The 13,575-nt window shown below is 55.9% G+C and overlaps 1 protein-coding gene across 2 annotated transcripts; it reads left to right on the top strand.

The window, feature by feature from the left end:
• Nucleotides 1-1,539: 1,539 nt before the first annotated feature.
• Nucleotides 1,540-13,151, top strand: PCIF1 (PDX1 C-terminal inhibiting factor 1). Of its 2 annotated transcripts, XM_032127243.1 has the most exons (17): nt 1,541-1,646; nt 1,881-1,989; nt 4,648-4,786; nt 4,956-5,080; nt 5,527-5,664; nt 5,823-5,953; nt 6,169-6,323; nt 6,551-6,698; nt 6,891-6,974; nt 7,716-7,815; nt 8,012-8,174; nt 9,378-9,550; nt 9,998-10,084; nt 10,575-10,759; nt 10,855-10,948; nt 11,154-11,329; nt 12,088-13,151. In XM_032127243.1, the coding sequence occupies exons 3-17, from the start codon at nt 4,663-4,665 to the stop codon at nt 12,338-12,340; spliced, it is 2,136 nt and encodes a 711-aa protein (XP_031983134.1). In that variant the 5' UTR covers nt 1,541-1,646; nt 1,881-1,989; nt 4,648-4,662; the 3' UTR covers nt 12,341-13,151. The 2 variants fall into 2 exon arrangements, with proteins under 2 accessions (XP_031983135.1, XP_031983134.1); XM_032127244.1 differs by lacking the exon at nt 1,881-1,989 and having other exon boundaries at nt 1,540-1,646.
• Nucleotides 13,152-13,575: the final 424 nt, after the last annotated feature.

Here is a 13,575-nt window from a genome sequence, read left to right as displayed (position 1 = left end):
CTGTGTTATGAAGCCTCTGCCAGTGCTGAGCTACCCCAGCTCCAGTGCAGACTCCGCGGCCCCGGGCCGGGGGTGCTGCTGGGGGCTGATTCGTGCCCATCTGTAATATGAACCTGAGCAGAGAAGCTGCCGAGGCTGTGGACCCTCAGGGCTGCCCCCACAGCCTCTGACCCCAAGCCAGGCAGCACTGGCTCCGCAGATGCCTCTGGATGTCCTTGCCCCGTGTGTTACCGGCAGCTTGGCTGGCACCAGGGTTGCAGTGCCGAGATGGACACTGCCAGACTGTCCCCATCAGCACCCACGCCGCCGTCCTGCTCCCATCACGGCAGGGATGGGCAACTCCTCAGCCCGGGACTCCCTCCTGAAATCCTGCCTGGTCGAGCCATGCCGAGGGACTGCCCCTGCCCTCACCACCACCCCCCCCGGCCACTTAAGCTGCCTCGTTCCAAGGCTGGAATTTCACTGTCCCTTCACAGAGTCCTCTCTGCCCTCAGGGGTCGGTCTGAGCCGGCCCTTTGTGCCCCGGACGGTTATCGGTGCTCTGGGCAGCGGAGCCGGGCTGCTGGAAGCCCAAAACGGGAGCCTCAGTGCTTACACAGCACTTATCCCACCAGAACTGCTGCGCCAGCGTTAACTCATTAAACTGACCCCGGTGCTCCCGGAGCAGAGGGCAGGACTCCGGGAGATGGGAAACCCCTTGGAAAGCTGGGCAGCAGGGATATCCCAGAGGAAAAGGGCAGGAGAGGCTTCCGTCCCGTCTTCACCGGGGGCCGTAGGCCAGCACCGGCCATCGGCTGCCCAGGGAGGTGGGGCCGAAGCAGGACGGGTGCTCTGCTGGGTGGATGCGCCAGGAGCTCCGCCGGCTGCGAGGGGGTCTTGCAGCCCCCAGGGACTCCCCAGTAACAGCCGTGTCCCCCTTCCCCGTCCCATGTCATCCTCCAGCACACGCTGTGCAGCAGCAGCCACGGGGCAAGGGAGCGACCCGAGCGACCATCAGGCTGTGCCCAGCGCTGCACCGCGTCCTTCACTGCCAGCGCCCGCCGCCTGGCACCAGGACCCACGGGCCAGGGAACGGCCACGGCAACACTGTGGAGAGGGACGTGTCAGCGCTGTGCCCGAAGGACCGCTGGGACAGGCAGCGGCTGCCAGAGCCGGCCCGGGTTGAAACGCAGCAGGAGCAACCGCTGAGCCCGGCGGGCGGCGGAAACCCCGCGCCCGTACATCAATGCAGCCCCCCCGGCCTAGCCGCCGCCCCACCCCGGCGCCGCCGCTCTTCAAAGGCCCTTTGGCGGCGACCGCTGCTGCCGCGCCCTGTCAGTGCCGGGAACCGCCCGCGGCGGGTGAGAGGGCGGGGCCGGTCCGCACTAAGCGGCTCCGCGACAGCGCGGGCGGGACGGCGGCCACTCCGCACCCACCGCGGGGCGGTGCCCACCACAAAGATGGCGCCGGGCAGGCGGGGCGACAGCGCAGCCTTTGCGCATGCGTCAGGCGTCTCCCCCGAGCGCGGGCTCTGCTCCGCGCATGCGCTCCACACCCGCGGCCCCGGCGCAAGATGGCGGCGGCGGGGCGGGAGAGGCGGAGGTGGGGCGGCGGCGGTGGTAGACGCAGCGGTGCCCGGTGCCTGCAGCCCCTGGCCTCACGCCCAGGTAAGCGGCGCAACCACGTGGCCGCGGCCTGCCGTGCAGGAGGAGGCAGCGGGGGCGGGCAGCGGCAGCGGGCGGGCGGCGGAGGGGAGGCGGCGCAGGCCCGCGGCCGCCATCTTAGAGCGCGGCCGCCGCTGCCGCCGCGCTCCCGCCGCCGCGCCCCCGCTGTGCCCTCGCCGCGCCTGCGCGTCCCGCGGCCCCTCCCCGCGGCGCCGTAACGGGCTCCTGTCTCCGCAGCCGCCCCCGCGGGCCAGGCGCGGGACGCCCCGCTATGAGGATGCGGCCCCGGCGCGCCAGCGGCGAGCACGGAGCGACGGCCACGCGTCCCGCCAGGCAGCCCGCCACCGTAAGTACCCGCCCGGCCGGCCGCCGCCCCGCTTAGGCCGCGCCCCCGGACCTCTCCCGGCCAGACTGCAGAGTTGTCGCCGCCGCCGCCTCCGCTCCGCACTCGCTGGGCGCCCGTGGCCGCCCGCCGGTCCCGGCCCGCCGCGCCGAGGAGCTCCGTGCCGTCTTCGCCGCCGGCAGGGCAGCCCCAGGAGGTTCCCGGCCGCTTCCCCGCGCAGACACGGTGCCCCGGTCCCCAGTGCCCGTGCTTCCCCGGGAGCGCTACGCTGCTCAGCCCCGGGCTGGGTGACCGAGGGGATGGGTACCGATGGGGGAGGCGGTGGCCTGGCTGCCAACCTCCTGCAGCAGCCGTGGTTCTGGGATGGGGGAGAACCGCGGAGTTGTCCCGGGGGGCTGTCGCTGATCTCCTTTGTCTGCATTTGCTGTTGTCTTGTACAAAATCCTACCTCGGTGAAATGGAAACAAATACCGGTCCTGTTTGCTGTACTTCTTTACTCTGTGTCTCCTTCCCCCTTGTGTGGTCTCTGGTTGTGCTGCTGCTCTAGGTTGTAAGCTCTCTGGGCAGGGACAGCGTTGTACCGTGTTTGTGAAGCACTGTATGCATTGCCATGGTGTATAAAAACATACCGTAATCACCATAAAATGCTTCCTCTGGATCCCTGTCACTGTCTAAGTCCCAGTGTAGTTACATAAAAGTAGAGTGGCTTCTGCCAGGATTCCTGTTAGTTTGGCTGTTTCCTTTTCCCAGGCCTTAAGGGTACTTGGATTTAATACTTGTTAACACTGATCAAGTGATAAAGCTGCTTGGCTACTTCCACCATTCCAGTTTATCCATAAATAGGAGGAGGCAGAGCCAGTGACCCTATCTGACAGCTCTTTTGAGTGATGGGTGATGAAAAACACTGGCAGGTCGCTGGAGCTGGCATGTGCCATCCAAGCTGGGCAGGGCTCCGTGCCCAGCGCTGTCTCTGAATCCTGACATACATCACTTTGGGAGCTCTGGTCCCCACAGTACACACCAGTTCACTCCAGCATGTGCTCTGTGTAATGTGCAGGACGCAGCAGCAGCTGCATGTGCAAGTGTAGCTTTAGTTTCAGGAGGAGGGACTAAACATCCTTCAGAGGCTCCCGCGCTCCTACCTTGCAGCCCCTCGGTCTCCAGGGTCACTGTACCCACTGGCTGACACGAGCCTGAGCTGCTGCTGCTGGCCCAGCTTACCTTGGCACCTTTGTGAAGTGACTGTAAGGGCATGGTGGGGTTGGAGTTCAGGAGGGAGTGTGAGATTGCACAACGCTCACCTGCTGAGGCCGTTAAAGGTCCCCAGTTGCATCCTGCGCTCTGCAGCAGGCACGGAACGTTACTTCCCTGCCCTAGAGCAGAGACCCAAACTCCAGGTGTCCACAGCGTTCCACACTTTCCCTTATGTACCCTGCCTGGAAGGATGGGAACATCTTCCGAGGGGCTGAAGGGGTCAAGTTCCTCAGTGCTGATCTCACAGCCGATGCTGTGGGCAGCTGAGCTACTGAGCACTCGCTCTTGACCACTGTTTGCTCCTGCCATTCTGTTCCACTGAGGTAGTCAGTGGGCTTTATGCACAGGAAGGGCAGGAAGGTAACTAAATCCAAGTGACTTAGCCCACAAAAATCCAGAGTTTTTATTGAAGAGCTTCTGTACGTGGCTCCTGCTGCCAGGTACTGTGGTGCTCAGGTGAAGAGCACGCTGTGCACAGCATTGTGCTGCTGCTGCCCTGACTGTGCTGGTGTGTGCTGTCGGGTGTCTCCAAAGCCTGAATATAGTTAAGTGTCTGAGGTAGCTGGGAATTATGTAAAATGCCTTGTTTCCCCCCAGTTCATTGCCAGTGTGTTTTGGGCTGCCAGAGAAGAGCAATCTGCGGCACTGTTTCAGAAACTTCCCCAGGGGAAGAGTGGTGACTAAGAGAGGAAAAGCCTGGCTGTTTCTCTCCAGCTGGCAACATTAAATTATGATTAAGAGGAGCTTTATTGTTCCAACAGACCTTCTTTTGCATAACTGTTGTTATGCAGATGAAAAAGCAGCAAGGGCTGAAACAGCTGGCTGAGGCCCTGCTTGTGGGACTAGGACTAGGACATGTTGGCCTGGGACATGCAGAGGGTGATAATTCGGGAGCTCCCAACTCCCAGCCTGTGGTTTTCTGAACCACAGAAGTTGTTCCTGAGCCTCCAGGGCTATTTTATATAGCAGATTTTTTTTTTTTTAATTAAAGCCTTTTGTTGAAATGATGTGCAGTTATGTGTGTGTGAGTTGATTTAAACTGTCTCTGAGGATAACAGATCAGACATGGCCAGTGGTATTGGTGTAGCAGAAGGTGGCACATAATCACAGAGGAGTGTATGTTAATTTTTACAATCTGATGCTCCACTCTTTGGGGAGAGCTAACTGAAGAGGGAATATTTTGAATGCTGGCCTGAAGAACACCCTGGTTAACCCCATTTAACACTGAGCATTCCTCATAGCTAGTCGTGTCCAGGATAACAGGTGTTTTTCAGAACTGAGGTGCTGTTTGTGTGTTCTTGTTCAATTCCTGTTGTCAGAATAAGCTTGTACTGCTACACCTGAGTGCACCAAGCAGATCTGGGACCTTTCCTGCTGTAACACTGGATATTACTCTGTTTTTTCTAGTGTGGTTGCTGAGAAATGGCCAATGAGAATCACAGAAGCCCTGCGGAGGAAGCGTCTCTCATGAGTCACTCACCTGGCACCTCCAACCAGAGCCAGCCCAGCTCCCCCAAACCCATGCGCCTGGTACAGGACCTGCCAGGTACCGACTCTGCCTTTGGGAATTCTTCAGGGCCCTGGCAGCGAGGAGGGGGTGAAGCGAGGCTGGCGGGGAACGATGTGTGTTTCAGAGTGTGCTGTGACAGTGCTGGGCACCTGCAGGCCAGGGCTGTCATGCAGGATGCTCCTCTCCTGACTCTCACTGTCCTCAGATGAGCTGGTGCAGGCTGGCTGGGAGAAGTGCTGGAGCAAGCGGGAGAACCGCCCGTACTACTTCAACCGCTTCACGAACCAGTCTCTGTGGGAAATGCCTGTGCTGGGACAGCACGATGTCATCGTAAGTGCACACTCACTTTGGGGGGCTGTGCCAGGACTGGGGTGTTCATGGTCTGTAGACTTCAGATTACAGGTGTGGGAGAGTCTTCTGTGCCTTCAGAGCTCCTTGCTCAGTCCATTGTCTGGTGTGATTCTGGGGAAGTGTTCCTGTGTCAGGTGCCTGTCAGGTGATGCTGTTCCAGGCGTCATGCACCGCTCAAAGAACACTCAGCGTGGGGGATTTGTGATGAGTTTTCCTCATTAAAGTCTTAAAAAAAGGCATATAGGCACAGATCTAGAAGAGAATCTTTCAGCTTTGTGCAGGTGTGACTAGTGGTGTCCTTATTTCCATCCACATGGGAGCTGGGAGCAGTGCAATGGGAAGTTAAGAGCTTTCCACTTTCGTTTGGGTCGCTGCAGTGGCAGCGGGGGAGCTGACGTGTGCTGTTGTTGTTTGGACTCTCATAGTCAGACCCTCTGGGACTGAACGCAGCTCCAATGCCACTGGAAGGTGGGGTGGCAGATGCTTCTGTGGAGAGCAAGCAGAGGAAGAGGAGGTTCTCCGAGGAGGTTCCACCAAGTGGCAACAGTGTGAAGAAGCCCAAGGTGGGTGTGGTGTTCTGAAACTAATGTGTGCAGCCTGAAACCAAAGGGGGCTCATGGGAGTCTCCCACGTGTGTTCTGGTGTGGGACTGTTTGGTTCATTGGGCTGCTACTCCTTTACCTGTCTCTCTGGTGTAGTAATTCATGTTTCACGCACACAGGCGGATGTCCCAGGGAACCCAGGTGCTCAGCCAGTCCCCAGCTCTCCCAGTATTCCAGGAACCTCTGTTTTGAAGGCATGGTGTGTTTCACCTGAAGACAAACAGCAGGCAGCTCTTCTACGACCAACTGAGTGAGTTGTATCCATTTGTCTTCTCTTCCTTTCTTAGCAGAGTGTTAGAGACACACAGGTTTCCAGATATCTTTGAGGAACCTGAGGATAAATCACTGCCAGGAGTCTTGATAATTTGGTTTCCTGGCTGGTGAAACAATCCGAAAAACATCTTTAGAATATTTGATAATTAGCCAATGATCTGGTTATCCTGATGACATTTGCTTCTGCCACAGAGTATACTGGGACCTGGATATTCAGACAAACGCCGTGATTAAGCAGAGAGCACCATCGGAAGTGCTTTCTCCACACCCTGAGGTGGAGCTGCTCAGGTCCCAGCTCATTCTCAAGCTGCGGCAGCATTACCGAGAGCTCTGCCAGCAGCGAGAAGGTGAGTTTCTGTTGGACTCCCTTGATTTCCTTCTCAGTCCTGCAGTGCTGTGGTGATCTACCTTTTGTTTTATGCCTGTCTAGTCCTTGTGTTCTCTTTTTGTGATGGTTATACTCTGTGATGTTGTTGGTTAATTGATTAGGCAGAACTTCGTGTGATGATCCTTATGAGAGCTACTGGGCATTTCTGTGTTGTATTGATTAGACCCTTCTTCTGTACATCTTCAGGGATTGACCCCCCGAGGGAGTCATTCAATCGCTGGATGTTGGAGAGGAAGGTGGTTGATAAAGGGACAGATCCTCTTTTACCGAGTGACTGCGAGCCAGTAGTGTCTCCTTCCATGTTCAGAGAGATCATGAATGACATTCCCATCAGGTACTGTTCACAGACAGGATACCTTGCTGGGATGGTTCTGGGTCAGTCTGGTGTGGTGATTTACCTGCCATGGTTCTGCTGCGGTGCTTCCCTTTGGCTAATGAAGTGATTGGATGCTGGTGAAGGAAAGCTGGGGAGCTGAACCTGGCCTCCACGCCTTTGTGAGACTCATGCATATGAATTTAACTTCAGGTTATCCAGAATCAAGTTCCGGGAGGAAGCCAAGAGGCTGCTCTTCAAGTATGCTGAGGCTGCGAAACGACTGATTGAATCCAGGTGGGAGCTCCTCTCGCAGTGCTGTCACGTTCAGAAAAGACAAAAGGGATATAGGGGCTGCTCATCCTGCCTTATCCAGCACTGGTCATAATGTTATTGAGGAAAAGAAAAGTTAGGAACATACAGAAGAAAAACAGTGGTGCTGGAGCCATCTCTTGATAGTGACATTACTGTAAAATATAATACTGGGAGGCTGAATGTGTGTGGAGACAATGAAGTACTGGGTATGGAATGTCTTCTGTTATCCCTGAGATAAAATCAGGAGTGCTTGGGCACTCACTGTTGTTGCAAAGCAATGAGCTTAGAGCGGTATTTTGTATACAAGGTAGGGTTTTTCTGACCAGTTCTGGAGACAGAACTGGGGAAGATTGTGGGGAGAACCTTGTGGGGAAAAGGAAAAGCTTGTAAACAGGGTAGTTTTCTCAGAGTCACAAGCCCCTAGCAGTACTTGAAAGTTACAGGCAATATCAAAATGGTCCATTGCCATGACAGATAAAGGCTTTGTGGGCCTCTCCTGTTGCAGAGAGGACAGCAGCCAGCTACACCAAGTTTTGGAGAGAGCGTGGCAGTCCATAGTCATGCAAACGTCTGGAAGCACTTTCCAGGGAACTGGAGGGGAGTGACAGGGATGGGCCTTGAGGAAGTATCAGTGTCTACATTCCCCACTGACAAAACTTTGGAGGGGGGTGGAATATCTTGCTGTGCAGCCGTGAGTTAAATTTTGCCTCTCTGTTTTTGCAGGAGTGCTTCCCCAGACAGCAGAAAGGTGGTGAAGTGGAATGTGGAGGACACCTTCAGCTGGCTGCGACGGGACCATTCTGCCTCCAAGGAGGACTACATGGTCAGTGTCCCGCTGATACGGGGCTGGGCACAGGGAGCTGGGGAGGAGACACGTGGGGACAGGTACAGGTCCTTCTGGAGACGGCTGCCATTGCTTCCTCTCGCTGTGTGCCATGGGAGAGCAGCCTGGAGACACTGAGCACCCCTGGAGAGCCAGTGGTGGCCGTGTGAGAGACTCTGGTTCTCTGTTTCCCCAGGACCGCCTGGAGCACTTACGCAAACAGTGTGGGCCCCATGTGTCTGCTGCAGCCAAGGACTCTGTCGAAGGCATCTGCAGTAAAATTTACTACATATCCCTGGAATATGTCAAGCGCATCCGGGAGAAGCATCTTGCCATACTCAAAGAGAACAATATCTCTGGTACGCAGCCATCTTTGAAGAGCTGTAGAGCTACAGCACTGCAGTTAAAGGCTCCATGCTCTGGACTGTCCCTGTTCAGAGAGTGTTACCTGTTGGGAGGATAGCTCTGTCTCGAAAAGTCAGAAAGTCTGTGTTTCAAAGCAAGAAGCAGCCGGTCCAGCATAGGCCTCAGCTGTCAGTCACAGTGTCTGTGCAGTGAGAGGCTGTTTTCCATCAGGTGCTGTGCCCAGCTGTAACATCAAATACTATAAATAATGTGATTTGCCAGGATGACGTAGCTTGTTAGGAGCAGGTCACACTGAGCAGGGCATTTGTTAATTTCTCTGAACCCTGCTTTTTTGCTCTGCTGTTTCATGAATTCTTGGGGACAGCTGACACCCCCTTAGTAATGCTGAGCGTTCTCCCTTTATTCTCATTTGCCACATTTCTTGTGTTCTGAGCACCTTTCTGCACCCTTCTGCCTCCCAGTTTCTCACTATGCACCCTTTCCTGGCAGAGAGTTCACGTTCCTTGATCTTTTTTGTGTTCTTTCTTCCTAGTTCACATCTGTACATCTGCCTCTAGTCACCTTTTCCTTCCTCTGTGGAGTCTGCTTCTTTCATTACCACTGTCTGTAGTCCTTTTCCATTTTGGGTCCTGCCTCTCTTCGGACTCCTTTCAGGTCCCAATGTCTGCCTTTTGCCATTGTATTTGATGCTTGTCTTCCAACCCCACTAAGTCAGGGATTCCTTACAGCTAATCTGTGAGCTCTCCCTGAAGCCGAGGCGATGAATAACCACAAGGTGGAGGGAGATTCCTTTGCCTCCTGCATTTGGCAGCCTGGGAATTTTTATTGTGCTTTGGATGAGTTTGGGGCAAACTGAAATAAGAAACAGTAGCAACAAAAAGAGTGTTTGGAAGATGCGTCAGGATGCTGGGCTGGCTGTGTGCTGTCTGCAGTTTTGCTGGGTTAGAGGTGGAGAAATGCTTTCAAGTGGGTCCTCTCTGTGCTCTGGCAGTTGGAGATGGAATTAATTTGGGGAATCGGCTTTGAACCTAGGTAGCTGCCTACGAAATCTGTGAGGGACCACCATGGTGGTTTTTTGGGTGGACCACCCTGCTCTTCAGCCTTGTTTGGGTCACTGTGTCTTTTGAGGTGGACTGCAGAGCGGTCCTGAATACCCTTGGCTTCTCACACGCTGCCTTTCTGTTCATTCTCCATAGCTGAGGTAGAAGCTCCTGAGGTCCAGGACAGGCTGGTGTACTGCTACCCTGTGAGACTGGCCATCCCCTCCCCGCCGCTCCCCAGCGTGGAGATGCACATGGAGAACAACGTGGCATGTGTGCGGTACAAGGGGGAGATGGTCAAAGTGAGCCGCAACTACTTCAGCAAGCTGGTAAGGGCTGGGCACTGAGGCCACTGCCCCTCAGGGCAGGGTCATCTCCATGTGCTCTGAGGGCAGGGCTGGGCAGAGGATGGCCAACTGACCCTGCAGGGCTGTCAGATGCTGCCATGGGCGTGAGGACATGTACTCTCACCTTAGCTGGGATCAGGCTCTGCTGGGAGTATTTCCCAGGTTTTGGGTGTGTGCTCTGAATAAGTGTGCTGCCAGAACATTGTACTCAAACCAAGGCAACCCTTGCTGAGAGACACATGCTGCTGTGGTGGTTCATTCATTTCATGATAGTGACAAGCTGGTGGCTCATGCAGTGACAGCAGATGTGCTGACAACTCCCTGCAGAGCCCACCTGCTCCTCAGCTTCCCTCTCCCTGTCACAATGTGTGTGTATCACCGTGGCTCGGCTGTTCCTGGTGTCTTCCATATCTGGGCTTTCTCTTCCAGTGGCTTCTCTATCGGTACAGCTGCATCGATGACTCGGGCTTTGAAAAGTTTCTGCCCAGGGTTTGGTGCCTTCTCCGTCGATACCAGGTACGGTCTCACCACAGCTGTACATTAGAAAGCGTTGGCAGCACTGGGAACTTTTCTTTGCTCTGGGAAAGGGCCACGGCCTTGGAGGCCTGGAGCAACACAGGGTTTAGACTGGATCTGTAGTCTGCTTATGCTATGCTGAGGTAGGACTGTGTTCTGGGGAGCAGTTGTGGTCTTGACATGAGACCTCAGTGTGGGTAAAGATTTTTGTGAAGGAAACCTTCAGTAGCTCTTGACTCTGAGGGGCAGCTAAAGGCTCACTTGGGTACAAGAGAAAGCTGATGGTTTTGTGGGGTCAGAGTTGGATAAAATCTCTAAAGAGCATTCTTGGGTACATGCAGGGACCTATATCAATTTGAGAAAGGACAAGGGGGCCCTGCATACCTACAGGAGTGGGTGCATGGACATGTGGCCCTGGGTCTGTGGTCAGTGAAGGGAGCAGCAGGAACAGCAAGAGCAGGCATGGCTCACCAGGGTTTGCTCTCCTCAGATGATGTTCGGTGTGGGGCTGTACGAAGGGACTGGTCTGCAAGGGGCACTTCCCGTGCACATCTTTGAAGCCCTCCACAAGCTCTTTGGAGTGAGTTTTGAATGCTTTGCCTCGCCCCTGAATTGCTATTTTAAACAGTACTGTTCAGCCTTCTTGGACACAGACGGGTATTTTGGATCCAGGGGGTGAGTATTATGTTCCCTTGCTCTGTGTGGGTGTGGGTGCATGCCCGTGAGATGACTCAGGATGAGCTGATGGGGATCTTTGCCTCTTTCTCCAGCCCATGCCTGGATTTCTTCCCTATAAGCGGCTCTTTTGAGGCAAATCCTCCATTCTGTGAGGAGCTGATGGATGCCATGGTCTCTCACTTTGAGGTATGTCTGCTCACCAGTGAGGTTGTTTGGGATGGAGCTCTGCCATCCATCCTCTGCTCCCCACCACTCCTGCGCCCTGAGGGCAGGGGCAGAGGACAGTGACAGCTGGGCACTGCTCTTGAAGCAGCATTTCCTTTCTGTAGGACTCATTAAACACGTCATTGCTCAGCCAGTGCTGAGATTGTTCCTTTTCTTCTTGCACTAGAAACTGCTGGAGAGCTCCAGCGAGCCGCTCTCCTTCATTGTCTTCATCCCCGAGTGGCGGGACCCCCCCACGCCAGCCCTGACCCGCATGGAGCAGAGCAAGTTCAAGCGACACCAGCTCATCCTGCCGGCCTTCGATCATGAGTACCGCAGCGGGTCCCAGCACGTCTGCAAAAAGTAGGCTTTGTTCTCAGATCCTTCTGGGAACACGGCTCTGAAGCTGTGTGACAGAAATATCCTCTCCCAAGCTGAAACCAGTGGGAAGGAGGGAGCAGTCAAGGACAAGCACAGTGCATCATCACCCTGGGTGTTTAGGATGGGCAGACAGCATGGTGAATTCAATGTCTGTTTAATGACTGCTAACTTTAGCTTGTGAGAGGTGTATGCCTTGGGCAGGAGTCCAGCTGGAGCAGGTCACACCTGTGGCACTGATGCGTGCCTCTGCCAGCCCTCAGGCCTGGTAGCTGCCTGTGCTGCAGCAGCTGGATGTCACGGAGAGAGCAGAGGCAAGGGGCAGCGGGGACTTGATCCCCAGCGGGGCCGGCTGGCCTCTGCTCTGCTGCTGAGGCAACAAGTTTGAGCAACAGCTTGTTTAAGCAACAGGTGCCTGAACACTGAAGTTCTCACCTGCTTAGGACTGATGCCTCCCTGTGCTGAGTCCGCTCTGCAGGGACAGCAAGGTTCCAGCACATGCGTGTACTGGTAGAGGGTGATGGGGCTCTGCAGCATCAGTGCTTCTTCCCTCTGTGAAAGCTCAGGAGCCTCTACTGTACTCAGAACTGCCTGAGGCTGCACTGTGCCTCCCTTCTCAAAATAATGAGAGAAAGGACAGGACAAATGCTTGACCTAGTGATGGCAGGAAGAGGAGGAGCAGGTGTCGATGGCTTTGGGCAGGGGCCAGGGGAGGTGCTGATGCCTGTGCTCTTCCCTTGCAGGGAGGAGATGTACTACAAGGCTGTGCACAACACAGCCGTTCTCTTCCTGCAGAACAGCGCCGGCTTTGCCAAGTGGGAGCCCACGCCGGAGCGGTTGCAGGAGCTCGTTGCAGCCTACAAGCATTCAGGCCGGACCCTCAGCTCCTCGTCTTCCTCCTCCTCGTCCTCATCCTCCTCCTCCTCCTCCACAGCGGACAAAGAGAGGGAGCTGGGCCGAGACCAGAGCAGCAGCCGAGAGACTAATCCCAACTAAGGCAGAGGTGCGAGGCAGCAGGGGAGGTGCTGGTGGCCCCGGGGGAGGCTGGCCGGGGCAGCAGAGACTGCTGGCTGCACAGCACCGGCCCGGGACTCCTGTGCAGCAGCTCCATGGCACCTGCTCTCCTCTGCGAACTGCACGCCAGCCCCCAGGAGCCGGGAGCGCCCGGCAGCCGGTGGGAGAGGAGGCTCAGCCGTGGCCCTCACCAGGGGCAAGGGAGCCCAGTGTGGCGCGGCAGGAGGAGCCGGCAGCTCCGCAACGCCGGAGTGCCGAGGGAAGGGGCAGCCAGAGCTGGGACGCGCGCGGGCAGAAGGACGGCGGAACAGATGGAGGGATGGATGGCAAGCGCGAATGCTGGGCGCTGAGCGCCGCGGCCGGAGGGGCCCCGGCAGGAGAGGGACGGGCAGAGCCCGGGGGCTCCTGCGGCTGGACTGGCCCCAGCACAGCTCCGTGTCCATAGTGTAAATAGTTCTGTCTGTGGCGCCCACGCTCCCGTGGGGCTGCTCCCATCGCATCTGTGTTTCTTTCTCACGTGTGAGTCCCGTGTTCGCTGACATTGTGTCCCAGAGAGGGGAGGAGCAGAGGAGAAGAGTTTCTTTGGTGTGTAAAGATGTCTTTGCAGCTGTTTTGTAGTCGTCGTGGTTTTTATGCGGAGCCTCCGGGCTTTATTTAACCTCCTTGGGTTTTGTTTTGTAAGGATTAATTTAACACAGCTAACCATTTTATTACTTTTATCAAGAAGAGCAAAGTCTATTTTTGATTTCTGTTTCCTAGTTCTTAGGAACATTAAAACCAGCATACAGCTCTGCTTGTGTCCATAACTTTCCTTCTTTGGCGTCTGGGGTCTGTGTTCACCCCTGTCTGGTCTCTGCCTGGGTGGAAGGCAGAAAAATGTTGCTGTTTGGTTTTTCAGAATGATCTGGCATCTGCCCCCTTCCAGGCAGTCCTGCCCTCCTGCTGAGTTTTGTTTGAGCCCCTGAAGCAGCCTGACCACCCCCCTGCTCCAGTGAGGTTTTGGTGCTCTCCCATTGGAGAAGTGCAGGGAATGCAGTGCCTTTGGACTCCTTGGGGTGCCACAGCACTGCTGGTGCTGGACCATTGTCAGTGCCACAGTAGCACCGGTGCTGCAGCAGTGCTGGTGCCAGTGCCACAGCAGTGACAGTGCCACTCCGAGGCGGGCAGGAATTGCCCAGCCCCAGATGCTGCCGGCTCCCAGAGGTTTCACAGCTCTC

The sequence above is a fragment of the Corvus moneduloides genome, chromosome 17 (assembly GCF_009650955.1).
Source record: "Corvus moneduloides isolate bCorMon1 chromosome 17, bCorMon1.pri, whole genome shotgun sequence".
In the NCBI taxonomy this organism is placed as follows: Eukaryota; Metazoa; Chordata; class Aves; order Passeriformes; family Corvidae; genus Corvus; species Corvus moneduloides.
Note: the sequence above shows the minus strand (reverse complement) of the source record. Positions and strands in the feature narration are given on the sequence as shown.